General features: G+C 42.6%; 1 protein-coding gene across 3 annotated transcripts; it reads left to right on the forward strand.

Annotated features, from left to right (window-relative positions):
• The first annotated feature begins 184 nt into the window (after positions 1–184).
• Positions 185–17,698, forward strand: KBTBD2 (kelch repeat and BTB domain containing 2). Of its 3 annotated transcripts, XM_059728690.1 has the most exons (5): positions 185–309; positions 3,891–3,948; positions 11,619–12,142; positions 14,410–14,575; positions 14,997–17,698. In XM_059728690.1, the coding sequence occupies exons 3-5, from the start codon at positions 11,973–11,975 to the stop codon at positions 16,518–16,520; spliced, it is 1,860 nt and encodes a 619-aa protein (XP_059584673.1). In that variant the 5' UTR covers positions 185–309; positions 3,891–3,948; positions 11,619–11,972; the 3' UTR covers positions 16,521–17,698. The 3 variants fall into 3 exon arrangements, with proteins under 3 accessions (XP_059584673.1, XP_019338982.1, XP_014458052.1); XM_019483437.2 differs by lacking the exon at positions 3,891–3,948 and having other exon boundaries at positions 185–358; XM_014602566.3 differs by lacking the exon at positions 3,891–3,948.
• The last annotated feature ends 1,686 nt before the right edge of the window (positions 17,699–19,384 follow it).

Here is a 19,384-nt window from a genome sequence, read left to right on the forward strand (position 1 = left end):
GGCGCATGCGCACTCAGCAGTTCCACAGCCCTTCCCTCCCCGCTTCCCCTTCAACTGCCCGCGCCTGCGCAGTCCCGGAGGCGTTGGACCAAGCGGCGACTGGGCTGCCCGGCGCGCCTGCGCGGGAAATGTCCTCTCGCGCATGCGCCGAGGCCAGGCTGGGGGCGGGCGCTTTCGCGCGCCCACGTCTCCGCGCGCCCAGGGTCGTAACGGCTGTCGCGAGGGGAAGGGGCGGGGCGGGCGAGGGAGCGCGCGCGCGCAGCAGCATCAGCAACCGCCGCCTCCGCAGCAGCAACCGCCGCAGCCTGGGTGAGACCCCCCCCCTGCGCGGGCACTGAGGAGGGAGCGGCGGTTGGAGGTGGGTGCGGGGAGATGGCGCTGAGGCAGCTCCCGCCACCCTCCCCCAGCGGCGTCTGCTCGGCCCGCGGCCTGGGGTTCCCCCTTCCCCTACGCGCCGGGCGCTGCGGCAGCGCTGGGGGGGGGGGGGGGTCTGTCAGCACTGCGGCAGCGCCGCGCCCCTACCCCCGGCAGAGCGCGGGCGGGAGGCGTCACAGCGGGGGGGCCAGGCCCTGCCCGGTGCTGCCGGATCCGGAGGTGGCGGGGAGGGGCCTCGTCGGCGGCAGCCAGCGCGGCCCCCTCCCCCGCCCGGCTCTGCAGCGTGGGGCTGCCTGGTCTGGTTTTTGAAGGGAGCCAGGACCTAAGCCGCAGGTTTTGAACCCGTGGAGGGCGGGGGGGGGGGGTGGTCCTGGGTTGTGTGTCTCCTCCCCCCCGTGCAGTTGTTTAAATTTCCAGCCTGCACGGTAGAAACGCTAGGCACTGTTTCTCCCAGGCTCCCTGCATGCAGTGCTGCTGCTTGCCTCACCAGGCAGGCGCTGGACACTGCCTGGCTGCGCCTGGCTTGGAGCTGGCGTTTGGGTTCGATTTTAGCACAACGGAGATGCAGTGTCTGTCTGCAACTCTCCTGGGCCTTCATAGGGTGACCCGCCAAGGAAATGGGGGCAGCTCTTTCTGCTGCTTTATCAAATCACGCCAGCCTGGAAAGCTTGTTTTGAATGTTTAGCTTCATCTCTTCAGAGATCCATACTAAGAAGGTTGGGCAATAATGACAATCTCCTGAGAAGCCTTATTGCTTTCCTGACTTTATTCAGGTTGCAGGATTTAGCATTTGGGGGAATGTGGCAGTTACAGAGCGTCTCCTTGAAAAGCTGAGGCATGTCATATAAAAGCTAATTTTTTTAAAGGAAAATTGTGCAAAACATCCTTTTTTACATTTGTTACATAAAACAGTTAACTTCTGGACCCAGATGGTAAGGGTCTACGTAGGGTCTGTTCTTTTTTGCTTGATGGTAATTAATTGTTTTGACTTCTGGAGGCAGGAGGGCAGTTCTTCAAAGTACCACAACATCTTACAAGATGGGACCAAAATAAGGAGTGGCATTTTGCTATTTGCTAGTCAGTATTTTCTGAAGGAGGCTCTTGAAATTGGGGTATGTCATCAAGAGGCCTAAGTTTTAGCTTTTGTAGTTTTAGATCAAATCATTTATGACTGAATATTACCTCCAACTGTCTAGCTCTTCAGAGTATATCACTTTTAATGTAGAACTGACGGCAGCGTAAGTAGCTAAATCCAATTTGAATACTTCAGAGTGTTTGGGCATTTCTGTTTTGTTCTTATGTCACTACTTGAGATAAGGGGTTGTGATATGGAGGCTGTTAACTCCTAGAGATGTGATTCTCAAGCAGGGTGCTGTCGTATCCGGGGTTGCCTTGAGATCCCTTAAGGGGTGTCACGGGGTAACACTGCAAGGTGTGCAGATATGATTCATGAGATAAACCCAGAGATTTCAAATAGGAATCCACAGTGTTAAAAATGTTCTGACCTGTTGTGGTCTTTCTGAGTTCCCCGAAGCAGAAGAATTGCTGTTTTATTTTACTGCGGTCAGAAAACAAGTGAAAACTATCAGAGGGCATTTACCCAGAGGTGCCTTCAGTCTGAAGAGGTTGAGAACAGCTGTCTTGGAACTATCAAGTTGAAAACTTCAACTGGTAAAAGACTGACTATTTACCTTAATGTTCAAGGAGAGGAAAATTCTCAACAGTGATGATGGGCTGCCAGATCTGATTAAGTATGCCCTTGGTCCGGTTTTCAGCACTTGGTAAAAAAATTAGATTTATAAGACATGCTGAGGCTTCTTATTGGACAAACATGCTAACAAGGGGCTCTGGCAGATGTGGAAAAAACAAACAAACCCCGAAACTGCACTTTACCAGAAGAGGCATCATATTCTATCTGGCTCCACAGTGTCTGTAAAGATCGCACACTTCGTTCGGGCTTTTTGGCCCTTTTATCTAATAACTGATTCAATAGGCTATTAGATAAAAGCGCCAGAAAAGCTCTACTGAAGCACCTGATCTATACAGACTTTGCGTGAGCAAGGTCCTGCTAATGTGATGCTTCTTCTGGACATGTGCCAGGCATGGCGTAGGGACGTGCTTAGTTTAAAGTAAAGCACCTTTTTTGTTTTGGTTGGTTTTGTTTACTTACATGTGTAAGTAGCCAAGATGTTATTGGGGAAGGAAAGTCTACTTGTATATACTCAAAATCTGCGGCCAGTCATTGGGTCATCAGTCATATTCTGCTAGTTTGATTTTTGAACAGAATATAGTCTTATTCTCTACTTCCCTGACACTGAACAGACAGCAAAGGAACTGGCAGTTGATGTGTATAGAGTGAGTAAGCTTGTTTTAAGCTTTGTATAGCACTTCAAGTCTTTGGCCTTAGCTGTCAGAAATCACTCCAGACTAAAAACATAGTGCTTTGAGTTAGAAGCATTGACTTGTTTGAAGAACTTAGTTGAAAGGGAGACTTTTTATACTTTTTCAGTCTTTTTTTTTTTTTAAGCTCTTTGGGACTTTTTTCTTCCAGTAGCTGAATCTGTTTGGTATCTTCAAGGTTTTGGACTCAGTTCAGAGGTGACTATGGCAGCATCAGAGATGACAGATCTTTTTGAAGCAGTGGTTCTCAACCTTATTAGACTTGAGGCACCCTTTGGGAAATGCCAACTCTTAGCTTTCACTTGTTTTTTGGCGACAGAAAGATAATAGAGCAGTTAGTTTGCTGCAAAAAAATCATGAAGACTGTAATGTCAGAATGATTTTGACATTATGGATTTCCATCTAAAATCTCTGGCTTATCTTGTGAATTATGTTTGCATACCTATTGTGTGGCACCCCACCCCACCCTTGAAAGGATTGCCAGGTACCCCAGGGTGCTGTGGCTCCATGGTTGAGAGAAACTGTTTTAAAGAATGGACCTCTTTCACTTATTACCTATTTCCTGTTCTGTGGCACATATCAAAATTTGCAGCTTTTCCTTAAGAATCCAGACCTAGAGAAACTTCTTTCAGGCTGGACTAATTTTAATCTTGTTTATTATTTGTATTAATTTTTTTTACTAAAGTTAATTCTCAGTGGTTGGCATAACTATGAAAGCAAGTTGTTTCTTTTATCTAAACAAACTACCAAATTAAAGTATTGCACGCTCACTAGGAATATGATTATTTCAGCATACTTAAATAATCACATGTGGAATAAGGAAACTTGAATAATTGTTCATCATTCTTACATTTTATTTTAGAATATTGTGAATGATGATTTTCTATACTGTACAGATTTTTGCTTTGTGATGTGTATCAAACTTCATTTGGATAGAGTTTGGAATTCAAATTAAAATGCACATAAAGAGCATTTAAAATGATTTAATATAATAAAATACTGAGTACTTAAGGAAAATGTCTTCAGGCTTTTTTTCATTTAAAAACGGAGAATAAAGTTGTAGTTAGTGGATTGATTTGCTTGTTTACTTTGTTTTTTGTTTCTGCTCACCACAGACCAGCTTTTCAAGAGTGACTGAAGATGCAGATAGATGCCTAGTGGGAAATGCTGTAGGTCAGTGATTGTCAATTGGGGCTCCATGAGGTCCTTTATTGGGGTGTCATGCAATATTAGAAAGTTTGGTATGCAGACACTTACACATTGACTTTTCTAGATGAAGTATTCCAAAGCATATCTTTTTACTGTAGGTAGTGATATTTCCTAGAAGAGAAACTTTTGTCCTCCTGAAGAAGATTTCTAAGGTGCGAGTCAAGCAGGGAATAAGGAAAAGTAACAGATCGCCTTAATCAGAGTATGAACTACCCATCACTGGCAGCCAAAGTCAGTTCAGATGCGGAAGACCTGAATTGACCTCTTTTTTTACTGACCGTTGAAGTGGGTTTGTTTCAGACCACCTCTTCTGAACTGGGGAGTCCAGCTTTGACCCGCAATTTAGTAGGTGGCTAACTCCTTCATATAAGCATTCTGAAACAGACTCCTATAGTGACTTCATCTCTTCAAGGGTTATATTCAGATGTTCCCACTGTGTGCTTCTTCAGGTTCAGCATGTTTGCTCTTGATCAGGTCCAGCTTTGACCTGTCCATCATCAACAGGATGTTTCAGCAGTCTTCTATTACACTGTCACTGGGCAGATCTGGTGCTGTTTACATGAATCAGCTTGGCTTTTCAGTCCTTTAAATTTGCTCTCTTCTCTTCCCTGTTGCTAAAGATGGTGTGTTTATTTGAAATGATATCAAAGTAATGAGTTGTATGCTAAATCAGTGTTCTCACACAGCCCAGTGACATTCATGGAGACAGGCAGATTTTCCATATTTATTTTCCAGAAAATGATACTGGGGTTGCACCTAAATTAAGCTTTTAGTCTTCAAATGTTCCTTTCCAAAAAGTATTCTTAATGGGGGACCACAGTTCTCTGGACCATGGGTGTCAAATGCATGAAGCACATGAGGCTGGACTGGGTGCATGTGTACATGCAGTGCACAACCCAAATCAGTTCTCTGCTACATGTGGTGCCTTGCCTGACTGGCCCTGCATGTTGGCTTTGGGGCTGGTCTGGATCAGGCCCACAGGCCAGCCCCACTCTCCAGAGCCAGTGCACATGGCCAGTCTGATGCAGTATATGCCCAGACTAGCAGTGTGAGTCAGCCCTGGTATGGAGCCCTCATGGGGCACATGCTGCATAAAGTGCCTGTGTAGGGCCTATCCAGCAGGTCTTTCATGTACATTTGTCCCTGATCAGCTTTCTATGCAGCATGAGCCATCTCTTGTCTGGGGCTCGCACAGGTTATGTGCTGCACGCAGTGGTGGACCAGCCCTGCACACAGCGTCTGGTATGCAGGGGCAGTCTGTGGTCCCCAATTTGGATTGGCCCCAGAGCCAGTGTGGAGGTCCAGTCTAGCAGGGTGCTGTATGCGGTCTGTGCCTGGGACCAGCCTCCTGTTGTGTCCAGAACAGAGGTGCTGCTTACTATATGTTAGTAGTGGTGTTAGCTGTTTGTGTAGAACCAAGAGATTTGGGAAGTCAGCAAGGCTCCACCGGTCTAAGCCTGTCAGTGGATTATGGTGTGCGTTAGGATGTTATAGATTGGGGTTCTCAACCTTTTTTTCCCCTAAGGGACCCCTAGCATGCTGTAAAAACTTCAGGGCCCACCTGTGCTACAAAACTGTTTTTCTGCATATCCAGTATGCAAGGCAGGGGAGGGCAGGGGGGGTGAATAGACAAGGTGTGGGGAAAGCAGGAGGGGGCATAGGTGACGCATGGGGGGGGGCACGTGCCCCCCCAGATATGTGCACCCATAGCATGTGCAGAGCTGCAGCCTGGCTGGATTGGCATGGGCAGGAGCTGCCTTCCTAGTCCAGTGGGAGGGCAGAGCGAGGCAGTGAGACGCCGCCGCCACCATCAACCATCAGGTCCCCTGTATTAGCTGCACCACCAGCCGCTTGAGGAATATCAGACTGGTATGGGGGTGGGGCTCTGTGCTGCTCTCACATCCTCCTGCTGTCAGCCACTTGCGCACTGGACCTCAGCTCTACCCTGCTTCTGTGGCCTGACTGCTGCTCCCCTCAGGCTGCGGCTCTACCCCAGAGGGGAGGGGAGGTGGGGGCAGTGTGGACCTGGGGGCTGTGGACCCCTGGTTGAAAATTGCTGTTATAGATGTTAAGGTAGAAATGCCATTACAGAGATTACATCCATTCAATATCAAGCCTAAGTAGCAGAGTTCTAGGTCACTTAAGGCAATGTTTTGATAGCAGTCATTTAAACCAAACTGCACTGTGAACTTAAAGGTCTGTATCAAATTATGATTTGAGGAATTCCTTGGGTAAAGGATTGCCTGCAGATGCAGTGAACTGGATTCGGTGACCCTTGGAACCCTTCTCATCTTATATTCTTAAATCAGCAGTTCATGCTAAATAGGAAATAGTATAGCTGGGGGGTGGGCAGAATACACCTCACGGGACAGATCCAGCCTACCAACTGATTGTGTCTGACCCATGTGCTGGCAGCTGCAAACTCACAATCTGATCCATGGGCAGCTGGTGGCTCCAGCTGCTGCATGATGCTGGGAAGGTGGGACTGTTTCTGCCCAGTGCTGACACAGCGGTGTCAGCTGTGAACCCAGGCAGATGCCCTGATCCCCACTTGGAACCTGCCTGCTGCATCCACAGCTGATGCCAGTGCCCACCTGGGGCTGTTTCCTGCATACCAGGTGGGTGCTGGCCTAAGCTGCAGATATGGGCACATGCCCTGATCCCCACCCAGAACCTGCCTCCCATGTCCACAGCTGATGCCAGTGCCCGTCCAGGGATGCTTCTTGTGTGCCAGGTGGGTGCTGGCGTAAACTGTCTACATGGCCAGCATCTGGGTCAGGGTGCAGATTGGAACTTGCTGCAGTTCCAGGGTGGGGGGTGGGATTGAGGCTTGCTTCTGTTTCGGGAGTGCGGAAGGATTGGGGTTTCCTGCAGCTCCAGACGGGGGTGGGGAGGGGTGGGGTGGGGATTGGGGTTTCCTGCAGCTCTGAGCAGGTGGGCTTGGGGCTTCCTGCAGCTCCAGGCAGAGTGGGGATTGGGGCATGCTGCAGTCCCAGGTGAGGGTGGGAGTGTGGCCCTCCATTTAGGGAGTTTGGGTAAGCTATAGCTGGGGGTGGGGGCTGACCCAGCTCATGACAGCTCACCAAAACTCCTTTTGTGGCTCTCCATCCAAAATAATTGTCCACCCCTGGTATAGCAACTCCTACTTTATCACCTTCCACTCCTAAACAAAAACACTGACAGAGTTTTTCTCTTTCTGAGTAATTAAGTTCTTATGAATAACGGTCTAGTCTACTCTATTTGCAATTCCACAGGTTTTTCAGAAAACATGAAATATGGGATTGCCTGTGAAATCAACTTAAAAATAAAAACTGAATAAAAATAAAATGCTGGCTCCTCAATGGGAGCCAGCGATCCTTGCTGTCACTGCAGCCTGGCCTCGCAGCCTGCCTGCCCTGGAGGGGAAGGCACTCATTGGCAGGGCAGCACGAAGGGCATCAATTGACTCGCTGCAGGCTGTTCCTCTTGGCTCCAGGGATGCACACGGTGGCAGCCCCCTTGTCCTCCCTCCCCCTGTTGGAGCATAGGTGCTTACCTTAATAGAATGTTTTTTATTAAGGTAAGCATAAATTAGTATGTACAACTCTACATATAATTTACTTTATTGTATGTTGTGTATGAGCACATCCATGAAATATCCTCTGAAGTTTCTATTTATACTGCGATCATCCCATGAAAATCGTTTAGTTTCTCTATGATTTAAGTAGACCCCTACTTATGAATTGGGAAAAGAAAAACAGATTTGTGTGAATAGTTTTGGTCATTCTCAAATTGGTATTCACTGGTACTTTCAGTAATTGGTTGAAAGTCATTTTAATCTGTTAGAGACTTGTATCTGGATAACGGATAGAGTGTGATATGAAGAGGAATGATATCACAGTTTTCGTAATCAGTGGCTGACTTCCATACATAATAATGGTGAGAAGTTGCTTATTGTTGCTCTGGACTATTGTCATAGGCCACTTTCTGTACGGGTGTCAAACAGCTGGATCCAGACTGTGGGGTTCCTCCTGGGTATGATTCATGGGGCCAGGGGTGCCAGTGGCCCACTGCTCTGACAATGGGCCAGCAGGCATTGGCAGCACAGCCCGTTTGCCCTCCTGCCACTGGTGGCCTTGTCCAGCAGGACCTAGGAGCCCTGAAAACTGGCAGGTATCACCCATTCCTGGGCATGCCCCCAACTACTGGCACACTTGTGGACTGGATGGAGTAGCTTCATGGGCTGGATCTGCTTACTGGCCATATGTTTGATGCTCCTGAGATAAGGTCAGCAATGTAAGCTGTCTGCTGGGCAAGTAAACTGCTAATCTTACAAGTATCAAGTGATGTTCGAAGATTAAACCACTTTATATACCTGGTGATTGGCAAAGTGATTTTTCTTTGCGTAGAAAAAATATATGCAAAGGTATGATGGCAAAAAAATATTCTGTTAATAATTGTGAGGCTTGTCAGACACTAATGTATGGTGTCACCTGTGAAAGGGGTGATGAGGGAGGAGAACTTGAGGCATAAGCCCTCCCAGGTTTTTCTTGTATGGTAATATACTTTCTCCTCCCATCCGTTAATTTGTATAACTTTTAACTTTGTTAGATTTTGTGTCATAGTTTCACATACGCTTACATATTTTCAGGAGAGAGAATACATACTAGCCCCCCCGATTTTATAGGTGTAGTGCTGCCCTTCAGGAATCAATCGGAACGTGCGTAAGTGTGTTTTGTGAACACCTAGAACAGAATACACATTCAGAACTAAAATGGTCTCTTACAGTTTGCTGCTATCTTGTAAAACACTCTTTCATTATGCCATCATGTGGTACACAGCTCCTGTTAATGTCACATGCATGGGCTGACCAAAGTCTGTTATATTAAGTGGACTTGACAGTATCTGGGGTTGACTGTAATTGGAGAAAGATGATGGAACTAATGGCAGTTAAAAAGCATGCATACTTCAGAATGCTGTATCTACTTGAAATGAATGAAAATTGCAGGGGCAACAGAACCTGCAGGAAGGGCCTTTATAGATGTTGTTCTACAAAAGTAGCAAATCAGTGTGACCTCTAGAAGTTACTTATACAATAATTGGTAATCTTAGAGTAATTGAATGAGATACTGCAACATTCTGACAGTCCTGTTAGCAAATACACATTGCTACATCTGCTTTTTAGCCTGCTTGCTTTTCATTTAGATTTTTTTAGGAAGAAGCTCATAGCAATCTACAGAAAGATGTATATCTTTCCTCTTCCGTTTCCCACCGTTTAATTACTCCTTTCCTAATAGTTTATAAAATATTTGAATAGTGATGGGCAGCATAGGGTGTTAGGTGGTGGCACTCCACCCCAGCTGCCTTCCCCCCCTCCTCCCCCCCCATCATTCTTGATGAGCAATTGGCTAATACTTTAAAATACTTGAATAGTGATGATTCCATGACTTCTCTATTTTAACCTTTAAGTCTTTTACAAATTTCATCAGTTTTTTGTTTTCAAATCTTTCAAATTTTTAACTGGCCCAGCTAGTCTTTTATCTGTTTAAGTGCAAGATTTGATCATGGTAGAGAGAGAGAGATATATATTTCAGTTGGAGTTTATGTTCACATTGCCAGTTAGTAGCTGCCATTTTTTTTTTATATATATATATATATTTTTTTTTTTTTTTCCAACTATTTTCCAACTATTTGAGTTGGTCTAATAAGGGATATTGGATTTACCCAAAGAACCTTGTCTGCTTGTGTCCTTAGACAACACACGGCTACAACCTACACCCCAGGGACATTATATTTTACACTTAAATGGGCGTGCATGCTGAAGATGCATCCAGAAACTCACTCACATAATGCTATAACCCAAATTCAGAAACAAATTGATAAGCAATTAGTTCATGCTGTGTTTACAGTAAGCCCCATCTTCAGTCAATTTTCTAGAAGTTAGGGAAGCTGAAATGCCTCGGCCAGGCTGTTTTCCATTAGGGTTTGCAGTTTTAAATTAATATGTAACTTGTACTCCTAACCTACTTGCTGCTGGTGATGATGTGCCCACTTGGACTCAAAAAACATGCTTTAGGAACTTAAAATTAGGTTCAGATTGGGGGGGAAATGATTTTTTTTTATATACAAAACATTTAATTTATTGAAAATTAATCAGTTTTTTTCAGTTAACACCTGAAGAACTTTTTGAAGTGAAAGTTTTTAATCCAAATGCAACTTTAGCTCCTAATGCTTTGAACACATGTACATGCTTAACTTAGTGTATTTAAATGTTGCTGTTCATGTTATGTACCCCTGTAACATCAGGGCTTCGGCATTCAATATTTTCTTCTTTGCTTATCTATTTAAAAAAAGAAAAGATCAGGTGGAAGGCTGGAAACTGTTATTGTACTGAGAGTGGTTAGATAATCTTCTTCATCAATTTATTTTTTAATGGAGTCTTAACTTGGGGTTTTCCAACTCTTTAACGCTAGAATTTCAAGTGTAGCATTTAGTTTCTTCTAGGGATTCTTCCAGTCTTTACTTTAAGCTTTTCATGGAAACTTTCCTGTATATTCAATTGTGTTAAGATTCCACAAGTTTTGCAAGCTGTGCAGAGAATGTCTGGACCTGTAAATCATGTAGGGATTGACTTCATTGCTTGGTTGATTGTCTATTTATGTCTCCCTCCTTTCCATTTCCATTTTAGACCGTTTGTCTGTTATGTGGCTTTACTTTATGGCGGTTTCTCCTACATCTCCTTATGGTTCCTTGTCACAGCTGCATGTGGACTGAGAGTCCACTTCAGGGCAAAATTTTAATTGGGCTGCTTCAACTTCATAGGCATATGTTGTATGAAAAGGGTTCCCCCCTCCCTTCTGTTTGTGGTACTGTAAGTAGTGTTGGCCACATTAAAACTACTAATAGGGGTGCTTCTTAAATCAACTATAAAATTATGGAAGCCATTTTTGACAGATCTGATCCAAACAAGCACTGGAGTAAAAAAATTGATTCTTTCCATCCCTGCCAAAATCCTGTCTGAAAATTTCACATGTGACTAGTAGAATTTTTCTGAAAGGATTATATGTTACACACAGAACAGGTGGATTGATATGGCTTCCTGAAGGTTGAATGTGGGAAATGAGAATCAACTTTGCTTGCTTAACTATAGAAACAGGTACTGTTGTTAAATTTCATTTGGTCAAAAGCATATAGCGCAAGCAAAAGACCTTTGTTTGTTTTAATATTGGTGTGAAAAAAATAGGATAGCTATTTTTAGTATTGGTTGAAGGAAATAAAGGAACATCTACCTTTATTTAGAAACATTTAAAATACTCTGGAAAGAGAAACAGTGTGCTAAATGCACAATATTGCTAGATGAACCATAACTTTGTCTCTCTATATTGTGAGTTTAAATTAAGTTTCAATCTTAGTGTTGTAGTGACCTATCTTTTTGTTATTTTATGCATTTAGGTTGTACAAACTCTGTTGCTTTCCTTTTAGTTACTTTCGCACATGTTTTGATGTCCTTTTAGAAATGTTTTTGTAACTTTGCTTAAGATTGTATTTCTAGACTTCCTCTAAGGGAGCCAGTTGGACAGGGTAACTGATAGAAGAAACTATGGGTTGTTTGTTTGAAGGTACTAATATGTGCAATAATTTTTTCTTGCTTTCAGTCACTCAAGTGCAGCCGCTGATTACGAGATGTTTCCAAAAAATCTACCTCAGACCTTGCTCTTACGCATTCATGTGCTGCATCATTACAACTCCCAACAGGAGGCCTGCAGATACTCTTGAAAGTCTCAGAACAGACTGACACGAAACTAGAACGTGATGACCTAGTAATTGGTTGAAGCCTGAAACATTCTTGATTTAGGAATCCAAGATAATACTGCCTAGTATTATAATTTTAAAGGCTGCAGACATCTCCTGCTGTTTCTTCTTACTCCAGAAACATTCATTTGACCTCTTTTTGCAGAAATATATCATCTTCTCTAATCTGGTTCTGGAAGTATTAATGGAATACAGTCATGTCTACCCAGGACGAAAGGCAGATAAATACCGAATATGCTGTGGCCTTACTGGAGCAGTTCAAGTTATTCTATGATCAGCGGTTGCTCACTGACATAGTGTTGATTGTAGAGGGCACCGAATTCCCCTGTCATAAGATGGTTCTTGCAACCTGTAGCTCTTATTTCAGGTAAGTGTTAAAATCATGAGAAATTACTTCAGAACAAAACATGGTGGTTTTATATGCAGCACTACTTGTTTATTTAAAATTAATGAACAGCACAACAATTCATAGATCATATTAATGCTGGAAATCTGGAGTAAATAATTCAAATCTAAATATCAGAGGGGTGTATCAAGTGATTAAATCAGGATTTTTGGCATCCTATCTCTTGTTATAGGCAGATGATACTGAAGTTTGGAGAAAGGAAGTAACATTTTTGTGATTATAAGCCCTCTTTCTGGAGTTAGTTCTGTCCAAGTAACCCGGTTTATGCAATGCCTTTAGCACATAGAACATCTTTTTCCAGGTGAGCCAGACCAGTGGTTTCCCTAACTTTTGAATCAATTCATGACTGACTGTTGACCCTTAGTTTCCTGTGGGCCTCCATCCACTTGTTTTAAAAGGTGGGAACTGCAGGCTACTTACTTCAGTTCTGAGGATTACAGCTCAGAATCCATTGGACTAGATTAGACTACTCTATTTTGTCCTGTCTGGCACAGTTCTAAAATGTATTAGCAAATTACCCGTCAAAAATGATGGGGGGAGGCCAATGGGTACAGAGCCCAGCCTCTGGCCCTGTACCCCCATGTCCTCATCTGGACTTCCCCCCCGCCCCCTCCCCCCCGCACCACCGCCTCCAAGGAGCAGGGGAGCTTGCCCCGCCATCCCCTCTGTCTCCCTCAGCCAGCAACCCATGCCGCTGCCTCCAGGGAGCAGAGCCTGGGCGGGGGTGAGACCAGCACTCCGCCACACTGCTGCTGCAACCTGCCTGGAATGCTCTTGCAGCACTCTGATTGGCTGCTGAGACAACCAGTCGGAGTGTGAATAAAGCATTATGGCCAGACGGAGACTAAGACTTTTTTTATAAATAGAATTAGGGTATGGTAGCGAAGGCCAACTTTTTGTCATGCCACAAATTAAACCCCGCACCTTCCTGAGCGCCACTCTGATCTCCTTTCTCTGCTTTCTGCTCCCTGCACTGTGGCCTACCCCCTCTCATTTGCCATGTGTCACGCACAGGGGCTGCCTGGGCTACTTGTGGCACTCATTAAAGGTTGACCACCCTGGGGTATATTATTGAAGACCTCCCCAGTGAGAAGTGACTTACCAGTTTTTTCCTTTTAGCAGCGCTCTGTGACCTTGGGGTCTTCTGCTCCTAGAGGCGGGAATTTCTATGCAAGCTTATAGCTTTCTGTACTAAATTGGTGGTGGTCTTCTCTCTATCCACCATAGAAGCTAGAATTTCTGTGTGGGGTTTTAAGAAATTTGGAACCACTAGATAAGGAATAATCCTCTATGAAGTTCCATGTGTTTCTTCAGATATCATTCATAACTGGTTGTAGAGTTCCAATGGTTCATGCTAATTTGGATCAGTGAATGATAGTTGAGGGTAGTTAGTACTCATAAGGCATTGGTGTGGAAAAGCTGTCAATGAGTTGTTTCAACTCATTTAATGTGCTTGTTTCCATATGGAATAAGATGTTTTGCGCTGTCATGTTCTGTTTTCATCTCTACTTTTAAAGTACTCTTATTTTTTTTCCCACTCTTTCCTTTGCAGTGTGAAAACTTAATTTCCATGGAAATAAACATTGAAGTCTCTTGAGTTTTCAATCCTGACCTTTTTGTGAGACTTCATAAGCAATGTTGTTAATTTTTTTTTTTATGAAAACTTATAATGACAGTACAGTTCTTGCTTCATTAGCTACCTGAACATAATAACAAAGTTTACTATTTGGTGTCTGACACAAATGAGAATTGTATAAGTAATGTGGGTAGTAGTTATTATGAAATGAATAATTATAGAATACTTTTTTTTAGTAATTGTATTACTTTAAAAAAACAAAACAAAATAATGAACTTGAAATTGGACTGCCTAGCAATAGGAATAGAGAGATGTAATAATAAGTGTAATATGTCTCCCCTTTTTTTCTGGTAAAGCTTGAAACTTTGCTGGTTGAGTTTCCTCTTATGGATAAAATATGATGTTCATTTAAATGTTAAACACTTTTCATGTTTGGAGCACAATGGAGCTGTACCTTTTGAGAAACTATCTGTACAGACATTTCATCTTAAATCCTAGATGGTAATCAGAGGTAATCCTTATATTCCTGTAAGTAGAAAAGCACAATAGGAATGTTTACACTTATTTGTGAGCATGTTCTGTGGAGGAGGTGATGCCTAAAGCACTGATAGGGTCAATAATACATGCTGTAATATCATATATTTTTCTTCAGGGCCATGTTCATGAGTGGGTTAAGTGAAAGTAAGCAAACACACGTACATCTGAGGAATATGGATGCAGCCACTTTAAAAATCATTATAACTTACTCCTACACGGGTAACTTGGCAATAAGTGACAGCACAGTAGAACAGCTTTATGAGACTGCTTGCTTCTTACAGGTAGGAGTATCAGATATATTTTGAATGAAATTTGTATGATAACTGCTCTTTAATCTCTATACCAAAATACTGGTTTTAATTTGTCCTAAGATTTTTGTCAGATTCCAATTCTTAGCAATTCTGCCCCAGCCTATTTTATGGTGTTGTATAAAGGGGTAGCAGAAAACACATTTTGGTCTATGGACACTGTTAGCATCTTACAAATTTTAGGATCAAGCAACTTGTATGCCAAGTAAACATGGTGTCCAATTACAAATTATATAGTCTCTTGTATTGAAAGGCAAAAAATAAAATTCCGGGGTCAAAAATCTCTTGTAAGTAATACTATCAGTGCAGTTTTTCTCTGAACTTATATTTATTTTTTATAAATGAAGGACTATATTGTGTTCTGTGCTATTTACTGCACCTTTTTGTCTTGCAGGTAGAAGATGTATTGCAGCAATGTAGAGACTATTTAATTAAGAAAATTAATGCAGAAAATTGTGTGCGGTTATTTAGTTTTGCTGATCTCTTCAGCTGTGAAGAATTAAAACAGAGTGCTAAAAGAATGGTAGAGCACAAGTTTACGGCTGTATATCATCAAGAGGCTTTCATGCAACTGTCACATGATCTACTGATAGATATTTTAAGCAGTGATAATTTAAATGTGGAAAAAGAGGAGACAGTTCGTGAAGCTGCTATGGTATGGCTGGAGTACAACACAGAATCACGATCGCAGTATTTATCTTCTGTTCTTAGCCAAATCAGAATTGATGCACTTTCAGAAGTAACACAGAGAGCCTGGTTTCAAGGTCTACCACCTAATGATAAATCAGTGGTGGTGCAAGGATTGTATAAATCTATGCCCAAGTTCTTCAAACCAAGACTTGGCATGACTAAAGAGGAGATGATGATATTCATTGAAGCTGCTGCTGAAAGCTCTGGTAGTCTCTATTCTTCTGTCTGTTACAGCCCCCAGGCAGAAAAAGTTTACAAGCTTTGCAACCCTCCTGCTGACTTGCATAAGGTTGGAACACTTGTGACTCCTGATAATGATATCTACATAGCAGGTGGACAGATTCCTCTGAAAAACACAAAGACCAATCACAATAAAAGTAGCAAACTTCAGGCTGCCTTCAGAACTGTGAATTGCTTTTACTGGTTTGATGCACAGCAAAACACATGGTTTCCAAAGACCCCAATGTTGTTTGTTCGTATAAAACCTTCTTTGGTCTGCTGCGAAGGATACATCTATGCAATTGGAGGAGACAGTGTAGGTGGTGAACTTAACAGGAGAACTGTGGAAAGATATGATACTGAAAAAGATGAATGGACCATGGTGAGCCCGTTGCCTTGTGCATGGCAATGGAGTACAGCAGTAGCTGTTCATAACTGCATTTATGTAATGGCACACAACTTGATGTACTGTTATTTTCCCAGATCTGATGCTTGGGTAGAAATGGCTATGAGACAAACTAGTAGATGTTTTGCTTCAGCTGCCGCTTTTGGTGATAAAATATTCTATATTGGAGGACTGCATATTGGCAGCAACTCTGGTATAAGACTCCCAACTAGCACTGTAGATGGGTCTTCCGTAACTGTGGAAATCTATGATGTGAATAAGAATGAGTGGAGAATGGCAGCCAATATCCCTGCCAAGCGTTATTCTGATCCTTGTGTTAGAGCTGTTGTGATCTCCAATTCTTTGTGTGTCTTTATACGAGAAACCCACATGAATGAGAGAGCCAAGTATGCCACCTACCAGTATGATCTGGAACGTGATCAGTGGTCTCTGAGACAGTCTATATCAGAGCGTGTACTCTGGGACTTGGGGAAAGACTTCCGGTGCACTGTAGGAAAACTTTATCCATCTTGCCTCGAGGAGTCCCCATGGAAACCTCCAACATATCTCTTTTCAGCGGAAGGACCTGATGAGTTTGAGCTGGATGGGATGGTTACCTTATAGCTCCCAAATTTATAGACTCTATTCCTGATTCTGTGCTCATTTTACCATGGAAGGAACTCTTATGAAAGAACAGGGCTGGAAATAGAAACATTATACCTGTCTTTCATAAATTGTATTTTTATGCCCTACTTAATATTTGCAGCCATTCAGTGAATTTTTATGAGCAGATATGCTTCCATAATATGAAATGCTCCGATAATTGAGAAATTTGTATGTATATCATGAGCTTAAGCATCTGACTATTGTCTGAAGAATTAACTTCTAGTCCTATAAAGTCTTGGTTCAGGAAAATTTTGCTTTACAAAAGCAGCTGTATCTAGGACGGTATGTCACAATTGTTCTGATAGTATCTTCCAGTTATATTTGAACTACTTCTGGATATTCTACTCAAGTGCTAGTTAATTGTCAGTGTAGCATAATGGACTGTGCTGCACTTAACATTAATATCCATGTTGGTATAGCAATGCCATTAAAAGAATAAGAAACAAATCCCATGGATCTACCTGTGGTAGGAAGGGTAGATCTTCCATTGTATGTAACATGCAGGGCAAAATAAATGACTGCCGGTTCAGTCAAGCTGTATTGTTAGGTGTAGTCTATTTTCACTAACTTATACATGTCTATTTAGAATACAGGTCTTCCAAGCAGCTGGTAGTTTACCAGGTGTGGACTTAAGTTGCTGGGCTTGCAATAGGAATTGCCAGCCTCTCATAGTGCGGGTCTGTGTGGAGCTTTAATCACTAAATGTCTCCACGTTCTGTATTACGATAACATTGGCTCATGTATATTACTTCCTGCTGCTGATGTATTTTTTCCAATGTAAAACAAAGTTTTAGTGTGGATTAACCAGGTCTTTATTTTCTGTTTAATTTAATAACAAGCATTACTGTAGTGTGATTGTGTATAGATATCCCTTAGCTATCAGGTTTTTTACTTTTTTTGGGGGGGGGGGGGAGAGCAAATTGTTCAGGAATATCCTGTGCTGTGTGTGCAGGAGAGCAGATGACTAGTGCTGCTCTGGCATTAATCCCAGGAACCACTAGCAGTAGCGGGGCGCCGCCAATCTAATATGAACACAGGTGCTTCATGACAAACCTTACTAGCATGTTCAGCTGCATCATGTTCTAGCACTGTATTTTGAATGACATTAATTTATTAAAAAAGACTGAATCTCTCAAGGCTTTTTGTGTCTTTTTGTGATTGAAAAAGGTATAGCCTAAATTTCTCTCTGCTTTCAGCAGTTGGTTTTGAGACAGCTTATTAAGGGACAGTGAAATTGAGACTTTATTTAAAACTGCCAACTTTGCATATCATCTGTAAGGGTCACTGAAACATGCTGTAGTTAATATATGAATCACAATCCTTCCTAAAATTATCCTTTTAGGAAAGGAAAGGGAAAGTGGATGTGGAATGGTTTCCATAAAATGCTAAATCATAAAAATATTGTGTTGCTTCAAGTAAAATTAAAAGTCAAAACATATGCACCTTGGTGGATCCTAAAGTTTGTCCCTGACCAAAATTTGGGAGGTCAAACTGAAAGGATTTTAATATCTGGGTTGCCTCTGTATTTAAATGCATTAATATGACAAACCATAAATTACTAGTCTTTCACCATTTTTAAAAGATGTATTCTGTTAACCAGGGGACAAGATATGCTACTTGAAATATTTTGAAAGTGTAGGATTTTAGAATTAAACTTTTATGGTCTAACCTCCTTGTTTTGCACTTTTTTGCTTGGGGAAATATTTATTTGCAGATTTGGAAGAAAACAGCTCCATGTATGTAATGTGCAGCTTTTCTTTTACATTATGCCAGCTGTGTTTTCCTTTGTTTGCCCTAATGTCTGGTGCTCTGGTTGAGGCTGAAGAAGATTGTGCTCATTTCATTCTCCAGTTATGTCCTAACCACAGCTAGTCAAGACAGATCTTGCTTGTTATAATTGGGATGGACTGAGCACCAGAAAAGGAGAGAAGACTGCAGAAATATGCTGCTGACCTGGTCAGTCATAGGGATTTGTATCCTTAGAGTAAATGCACCAACATTACAGCTTCAGATAATGGCCATTGTTGGGACTTAAGTAATGGCTTTCAAGGTATGTGGTGGCGCAACAGGACAATTTCTGGGTCATCTGTTTTCCCCACATTCGCAACTGGCTCCCTAAAGCAGGGGTTGGCAACCTGCAGACTGGATCTGGCCTGAGGAGCCATTTATCTGGCCCACAGAGCTGGTGGGCTTCTGGAGCATTTTGGCAGCAGGAGGTCTTGCACATATGGTGGCCCAGTGGTAGAGAAATGGCAGTGGCACTGTGTGGGTGGAGGGAGTGGCAGCTTCTGCTGGGGTTCCAGCTGCAGCAGTTAAGGTTGGGTTGGAAACAGTCCACACTTGGAGCTAAACACTGCTGAAGTGGCTCCCTGCTGCAAAATGTTGCTGATCCCTGCCCTAAAAGGGAAGCGCTAGCTTCAGTCTGAACAATTTAAAGCAGAGGGTAGAAGTTTGCTGACTTCTATTCATTGTATGTAAAGATAGTTTTTTAAAAAGTTCCTTGTCAAACATTTTTCTAAATCTATTCCAAACCATAGATTAGCAATAACAGCTACAGTGTGTCACTTCTCCAAAAATGCGTTACCTGTAATCCCTCCTGCATTACAAGTTTTTGTTTCCAGTCCTTGACTGCAGGACTTTAGACAAGTTTTGATTTTTTTTGTAAAAAAAAAAAAAAAAATGCTTTAACTGTTAATTAACACCCAAGTCATCTTCTGCTTTGTCTTATTTATCATTTACTAGTCCTAAAGTAATAGTTCTCTTCAGAAGAAGTTTTTAATGGGAAATGTGTCAGTAACTGTTTTCTAGTTGGTTATCTTGAA

This window comes from Alligator mississippiensis, chromosome 5 (assembly GCF_030867095.1).
Source record: "Alligator mississippiensis isolate rAllMis1 chromosome 5, rAllMis1, whole genome shotgun sequence".
Lineage (NCBI taxonomy): Eukaryota > Metazoa > Chordata > Crocodylia > Alligatoridae > Alligator > Alligator mississippiensis.